Source organism: Capsicum annuum, chromosome 3 (genome assembly GCF_002878395.1).
Source record: "Capsicum annuum cultivar UCD-10X-F1 chromosome 3, UCD10Xv1.1, whole genome shotgun sequence".
Classification (NCBI taxonomy): Eukaryota; Viridiplantae; Streptophyta; class Magnoliopsida; order Solanales; family Solanaceae; genus Capsicum; species Capsicum annuum.
In genome coordinates, this window is record NC_061113.1 from 14,771,277 (window position 1) to 14,779,323 (window position 8,047).

General features: G+C 34.2%; 1 protein-coding gene and 1 pseudogene across 1 annotated transcript; one reads left to right on the forward strand and one right to left on the reverse strand.

Annotated features, from left to right (window-relative positions):
* The first annotated feature begins 261 nt into the window (after positions 1-261).
* LOC107864598 (germin-like protein subfamily 1 member 15) lies at positions 262-1,800 on the forward strand. Its single transcript, XM_016711015.2, has 2 exons — positions 262-456; positions 963-1,800. Exons 1-2 carry the CDS (start codon positions 333-335, stop codon positions 1,511-1,513), a joined length of 675 nt encoding a protein of 224 aa, XP_016566501.1. The 5' UTR covers positions 262-332; the 3' UTR covers positions 1,514-1,800.
* A 1,602-nt stretch (positions 1,801-3,402) lies between these two features.
* On the reverse strand, positions 3,403-7,790 carry LOC124896580 (annotated as a pseudogene).
* Positions 7,791-8,047: the final 257 nt, after the last annotated feature.

Genomic DNA, 8,047 nt, shown 5'->3' on the forward strand with positions numbered 1-8,047 from the left:
GAAACCTCTATTTATAGAGTCTATAACCTTTTTACTACACGTACAAGGATTAGCCAAATATGAAGAATATGTTTTCCTTTTGCTAAAGAAAACCTAATTATAATACCTAAAGGAAAACTCAATTATGATGATAAAAAAAAAGTCACGAAAAACACTCAACGGACTACACACTTCAACATAACAAATATTTTTTCTTAAAAAAAATAAATTACACAATATTGACAACTGAACTATATATCTATAAATAAGCTCAGATTTTTAGTATTATGAATTAATCACCTTTAATTAGCTATTATATTAATCATCCTCAGAAGAAAAGAGAAAGTTTTCCAATGTCTCTTTGCCTACTAACATTTATTCTAGTCACTTTTGGTCTTCTTTCATCTTTTGTTTCTTCCTTTGATCCAAGCCCTTATCAGGATTTTTGTATTGCAACTAGTGACTCCAAGGCTGCAGGTAATTACTTCGCTTTTCAGATCGCTATTTTCACTTATATATACGTGCAATTAAATGTTTGGTGATTAGATAATATAAAAATTCATTTATATTATTAAGGATCTTATTTCGTGTTTGGTTGAAATTTTTGATTTCAGATTTAGTAATCTCAGATTTTTTAATATTTTAATCTTGGCAAGACCATATTCAACTCGTACAAAACAACCAAATGACAAATATTCCATTCTTCCAATATTCTTTAAGAAAGTTAACGTTAAAATGGGAAATAAAAGCTTATTCAAATTTTGCCCAGTTTCAAACCAGAGCATGCTCAAATTAAAGCATGGATTATATATTAATTCCAATATTACAATTCCTGAATTATATTTTAGTCTATTATCTACGAACCATCCTTCAGTATATATAAATTAAAACTCTTTTCCTTTCGTTCTGTTTTCTCTTCAGTTTTTTGTTCTAAGGTTTTTACACAAATACATACTCAAAATTTATTCTAATTTATTTTGCAGTGTTCGTGAATGGAAAATTTTGCAAAGATCCAAAATTAGCCACAGCAGACGATTTCTTTCTGGCAGGACTTAACGTTAGTGGAAATCCTTTACCAGGACTTAGATCATTTGTCAAATTAGCCGATATAAATAGTCTTCCGGGACTCAACACTCTTGGTATTTCACTTGTTCGCGCTGATTTTGCACCGTATGGTCTAATTCCACCCCACACACACCCCCGCGGTACTGAAATTATTGTTGTCCTAGAGGGCACTCTGTACGTTGGATTTTTGGCCCCTGACACTATGAATCCATTCAAAACTCAATCATTTACAAAAATATTGAGTAAAGGGGATGTATTTGTGTTCCCACAAGGATTAATTCACTTTCAGTATAATGTTGGACATACTAATGCAACTGTTTTAGGTGCTTTGAATAGCCAAAATGCTGGGCTAATTGTGGTTGCTAGTGAACTATTTGGATCAAATCCACCACTACTTGATGATGTTCTTTCAAAAGCATTCCAATTAGACAAGAAAATGGTGAAACAACTTCAAGGTTTATTCTCCTAGAGGATAGAATTAAACAAGAAAAATTGTTTCTTAAAAAATAATAAAGTATACTATGTGGGGGGAATCTTAGCAGCTCATTTGATTGACTATCTTGTTGTTGGTGATGGTTCGATTCCTCAATCCATTCCGTATTTCCCCTTCCCCTAATAACCCCCATTTTTCTAAGAAAAAAGTATACTACGTGGGAATTCTTGGTTGTGTTTAAGATGTATTTGTTATCAATTTTGTAATATTTGAGAAATAACTTAGACCATGTGTGGAATAATAATGAACTTGGTGTTACTTTACCACTTACCATTCATAAGTGAAGTGTACACAACTTTATTCGTACCTTGCGAGGTAGTCATATTGTTCTACTTCAAATAAATTAAATCATGAGCATATAAGAAAAGCAATAAAATATATGCTAATAGAAATTGAGGATTCATTTCTACTTTTGGGAATCGAGCGAGTAATGTTTCATTGAGCTTATATTATTTGTAACAGAAGAAAATTGAAAATACCATTGTTGGGTTTTATAAGATTCAAAAAAAAAATCACTATAAAATACTGAAATTACCTATGAAATTCGTCAATTATGATAATTTGTCCTTAATCTGTCGCTAAATAGGATTAGTGACGATTTTTTTTCTCAGCTACTGAACTTGCCGATAGCTCATTTCTTTGTTTTTACAGTGATTTTTAAAGAAGACAAGTGGATCTAACAATTTTTGAGGTTATGCTGAATCTAATTATTGAAAATTGTCGGAATTGATTTTGAGAAAGTTAAAGTTGTTAATCAAATTTGAAGCAAAAACAGGATAGTGAATTTTTATACATGTTATGATGATAACCAGAATTAATTTGATCAGAGATCATGATGAATTTTTATACAGAATTAATTACATCGTAGTTGCTATATCCTTACCCTTTGAAGCTATCATCTGAAGTTTGGATTTTCTGTATTATTTTTTTTTTCTTTTTATGTTCGATCCATATTCTTTTATGTCGACAGACTCAAGGTGGATGGGGTTGTTCTTCGTTTTCTTTTGAAGCTTTTGGCAAGTAAGACTGTTTTGATAATAGCATAGCAGTATGCTTGGAATGTGAATGAGCTTATCAAAGAAAAGCTTATAAAATTTAATGGATTAGGATTTACCCTAGATCAATCTAAGTATTGTGGTCAGTGGGTGATAGACCAAAAAATGAGCTTATCATTGTTATTTTTATCATGTTGTATGCTTGCGACGTTTGACTGTGGTCCTTTGTCTTGAGCCGGGGGTCTATCGGAAACAGTCTCTCTACTTCTTCGGAGGTAGTGGTATGTACTGCACACATTCTACCCTTCCCAGACCCCACTAAGTGGGAATATACTGGGTTTGTTGTTGTTGTTGTTAAATCCTTGTCGAACTCAAATAAGAAATCCTGAAAATCACTATAAGTAATCCTGATACCCGTCTCCAATTTGTGTAAATTACCCGAGGAACATCGATAGGCTAGGCTTGGGTTCCTTTGGACTGGACAAGTCATAGGGCCAAGGGTCCGGGTCACATTTGTCATTTCAAAGATGTAAATCAGGAATTAAACAATAATAATAACATATCCTGCGTATTCCCTCAAGAATTAGTTAAACTTATAACTTACTTTTGTCACTTAGAAAGAGGATTAAAAGGTCAAAAGGAAGAAGTTAAATCCACATAAAATGTAGTTACTAATATCATTAACGTTTATATATCAGGATTAATAAGAAAAGGATAAAACAAATTCAGACCACCTAAATTGGTAATACATGAATGCATGTTCACATTATGGAAAACAAAGCAAATTAAACAACTCTAGTTTTATATTTTTTTGTAATACTCTTCGATTTAGATTGATTTTCTTGGCCTTGAATACACAAGGTTGACTAATTAATTGATATAATCCATAATCATAGATTCAGGAGTTGGTGCTGAAACTTCGGGAGAAGGAGCTGGTGCAACAACATGTGCAGGTTGTTCGGATGGTTGATCAGGCTGATGATGTTGGTGCTTATGATTACGATGGTGTGAGTGATGATGGTGCTTATGGTGATGGCTGTGATGATGATGGCGATGGTGGTGGCGATGGTGTTCAGGCGCAGGAGTTGGTGGAATAACTGGGGTTTCTGGAGGTGGTGAAATTACTGGTGTTTCTTCTGTAGGTGGTGGATTACCCGGGGTTTCTTCTGGAGGTGGCAGACTACCCGGGGTTTCTTCTGAAGGTGGTGGTGGACTATCCGGTGTTTCTTCTGTGGGTGGTGGTGGACTACCGGGGTTTTCTTCTAGAGGTGGTGGACCACCCGGGGTTTCTTCTGGAGGTGGTGGACTACCCGGAGTTTCTTCTGAAGGTGATGGTGGACTATCCGGTGTTTCTTTTGTTGGTGGTGGTGGACTACCGGGGGTTTCTTCTGGAGGTGGTGAACCACTCGAAGTTTCTTCTGGAGGTGGTGGGCTATCCGGGGTTTCTTCTGGAGGTGGTGGAGGACTATGTGGGGGAATTGGAAGATCATCAAAAGAAGGTGAAATATTTGTTGTGATTTTATGATCATCAAAACCAGGTCCATCTCCAAAAGGGTCTCTTCTCATGGAGAGAGTTGGAGGAAAAAGCAAGACAAAGCTAATTAGGAGAAGAAAAAGATGTGAATATGACATAGCCATATTTGAAAATCACTAATGAGTTATGCTAATGATACTTCAATTGTGAAAAAGTATGAAGAAAATAGTGTCTTATATAGTGGAAGAATGGTCTTGTAGAATTAAATTATGCTTTATCTCCTACATGTATTCTATTTACTTGTATTTACTCAACATTTGACTCAATCTAGTTTAGAGCTTTCCTAGCATTAATGTATATATGGCTATATGCGGTCTATTTTATTTATCATATTTTTTCTTTTACATAACCGAGTAATTTAATTTATTTTTTCTTATTTATTTTTAATATCACTCATTTTTAAGCACAATAATTTCTCCACATTTGTCGAGTAGGGTAAAGCGGAACACTCCAACGTCATCCCAATACACTATTTTTTCTTCATTAACATACACAAGCAAAACACTTCTCCATTCCAAAAATTATAAGAGTCGACGTCGGCTGAAACTCCATCTCTGACGAACTTGCTCGATGCAGCAACAACAATAACTCGAAAACCGTCGCGAGCTCTAACCCTTTAAACCCACCACCTCCAATCATTGTTCCAATTGAATTCTATACCCAAAATCCAATAATTTTCTCTTCTCTGTCGAAAAGCACATAACCTTCACCACCACCGTCGCTTCAACCAGTCAATCAGTGAAACACCACCATCCACCGAAATTCACACACAAGTCCACCCAAAAAATTACTGAAATCAATACATAATTCTTATGTATCAGTAACACAGATCTCATTTCGATACATAAGTTTTGTGTATCTGTCATGATCCGTACTGAGGCCCTGTCCGCAATGGACACACCAAACCACGAAGGTTTGAGAAGCCCCTTAGCATTCAATCATAAGCATAATTCATATGGAATGCGGAAAATATAATGAAATTCAAGAAAATCTTATAAACAAATTCTAATCATAACATCATAACAAAACCTTTATCACACCCAGTCTATGATGCCTCTACCGATGAATAAAGTGTCTAGGCAGGGACAAGGCCCGACAATACCATAAGAACTGAAAAAACTTAATGTCTAAATAGAAAGTCATTCGAAAAATGAATGGCTCACCAACTCTGATGTTTTGGGAGATTCTACTGCTATGCTGGAACACGAGACTGTGCCTCAGAACCTACATTATAAGATAATGTAACCGCCCAAGGACGGTCAATACTTGAAATATATTGTCATGTAGAATGATAAAAAATAATGATAATGATAATAGAAACAATGATATCAATGAGAGCTTTAAATAAAATTCATCATAAACATACATTTAGTCATCAAAATACAATATGAGGATTCGAATAAAGATTGGTCTGCTGAAACTCTATTATGATTTCTTTACTTTTGAGCTAGATCACATTCTCGATATTTATACTACACTATGGACTATATAGGTTCGACTTTAACTCATCGGCCAAGCCCCTAATTCGAGTTTGCTGCGAGGATTAGAGTTTTCTACATTCTATTCTAGTATACCGGTGTCTGGAAAAAGTATATAATGACCATCCATATTTCAGGATTAAATGAATCTCGTATCGGCAAAACACGATTTCGGGCTATAAGCTTTTCAACTCATGCCTTATCGGGCAACCATCTAATTCTCTTAAAGCCCATTTTTAGTTATTTAAAAACATGCTTCTTTCAAAACCTCATTCTAATTTGAAATGACAATTTCAGAGTTGATATCGTCATACCAAAACTTGCAAGTCATATAAGCCATATCATACATTCTTACTTTTATCTCTTTTATATATATATCATTGACCACCATAAAGTAATTCAAAGATCAAATATTTATTCTCTTTTGAAAATAATATAGAAGTCAAAGCAAAACATCTTTCAATCAATAGTTCTCTGAAAACTCTTACAGATGGTCATCTCTTTCATAAATTCATACAATTCTCATTTGGGGAAAACAAGAGCATTTAAAAATACAAAACATACTCTTCAAATCTGTATGGTGAACAATGCACAATTTGGTAAAGAAAATATTCAAAACTCAATCTTCTTATCATTCACTAAATAATCCACAATATAAATAAAAATGCTTAATTCTCATCATCAAAAGGGTTCATAACTCATGCTCCTCAATTTAGATGAAAATTCATATTTTATAATGAAAATCCATATTTTATACACATTCTAAATGTTTAGAAAACATACTTTCATACTTAGTATAAGTATGGTCGTTCAACATACCTTTTGACGGAAGGAATTTGAGAAAACTTAACTTTGAGCATTGAATTTGAACTAGCTTGAAATTGATGTAAAGACTTACTTGATTTGGTTTTGTTTCACTTACCCTTATGACGAATTGATGAGAAAACATTGAGGAGTAAGCTTAATCTTTAAAACTTCTTTAAACTTTAGGATTGAGAGTTCGAAGTTTTTGGGAAGAAGAGTAATTATGAATTTTAGAATGACTCTCATAGTCTAGGGCGATTTTTGGGATTAAAAATGGATTGAAAAAAGTTACGTGGGGTGAAAGGATCATTTTGCCTTTTATTTAAGGATAAATTACACAACTCCATACTTAAGAGACTATATTACCTAATATCCCTTACTTTTTAAAAATTTACATAAAATCCTATTTTTCAACTTTACTCTTGATACATATCAAGAGAACTCCATATCCTATTACGAACTTGATATCGATAAATCTGCGAATCAAGAAATTCATTTCGGACAATTGAACCTTCTTGAACTGTTTCTTTTTAAGAACCAAAAAGAGTTGTGCCAAAATAACAGATGCCAAGAAGAACAGAAGTCCTTGAACACGTAATGGATCTTGAAGTACCATTTCTGCATCTCCCTGACAAAATTCGCCTACATTAGGAATACTCGTTAATGGTTGATCAAATTTGATAAATTTCACCCTCGAAAACAAGAAATTCTGGTCAGGGAGGGATAATACCAACCACTTAACGTACCTCCGATGCATCCGTTATGGTTATCTCATAGCCCTCTTTTTCTTTTCGTATGATTTTGCTTACTATACCTGCTGTTGTAGCATTATAAACCGTATTGTTACTTTTGCTGCCGCCGGGATAAATCTAACCCCTTCTCTTGTTCCCGCCTACATATATAGGATATTTTAAGAAGTGAACATCCTTCGTAGTAGCAGGATCCGGGGAAAGAATAGGGAAGGTTATTTCACTATATCTTTTACCATGGACAGGGCCTACCACAAGAATATTTTTTTTATTGGGGCGATAGCTCTGAAAAGATAAATTGCAATCTTTTCTTTCATCTCGGAAGAAATACGATCGGGAGGAGCTAATTCAAACCCCTCCAATAAAATAAGAACAACCCCCACGTTCAACCCCCCTACCATTAGCAAGAACCTATTTCAGTTGCATATCATAAGAAATTAGAACAACTGCTTCAAATACAGTATCAGGAAGTAACGCTTGTGGAACCTCAATCTCCACGGGCTTATTAGCTAAATGGCAATTGGCACATACAATACGCTCAGTCGTTTCTCATGGATCTTCATAATCCTGTTGTGCAAAAATGGGATATGCACTTGAAATGGATGTCCGAGTTAAGATATATATCATGAGCGATATGAAAATAGATCGAGTAATCTGTTTCTTTAGCCAAGAAAAAGCATTTCTAATTTGCATAATCTAATCATTGATCGCGAAAATTTCTACAATAAATTGTGAAGGTCGCTAGTATAGTTCCCTAGCCACGATTCTGCTATTTGCTGGAATAATTTAGAAATAATATAGGATGAATCTTCCCGATGGTTAGAAATAGAAATAAAATACGATTTTCAATACTTTGCTTATGTACAACTACAAAGTACCAAGCATTCTAATTGAATTAGATTAATATCAATGGATCCTTTATCAATCATTTATTGAATGACAAATAACTA

Coding starts and splice junctions, on each gene's coding strand:
- LOC107864598 (XM_016711015.2), top strand. CDS start 333: ATGTCTCTTTGCCTACTAACATTTATTCTAGTCACTTTTGGTCTTCTT. Junction 457..962: donor TAGTGACTCCAAGGCTGCAG/GTAATTACTTCG, acceptor TTTATTTTGCAG/TGTTCGTGAATGGAAAATTT.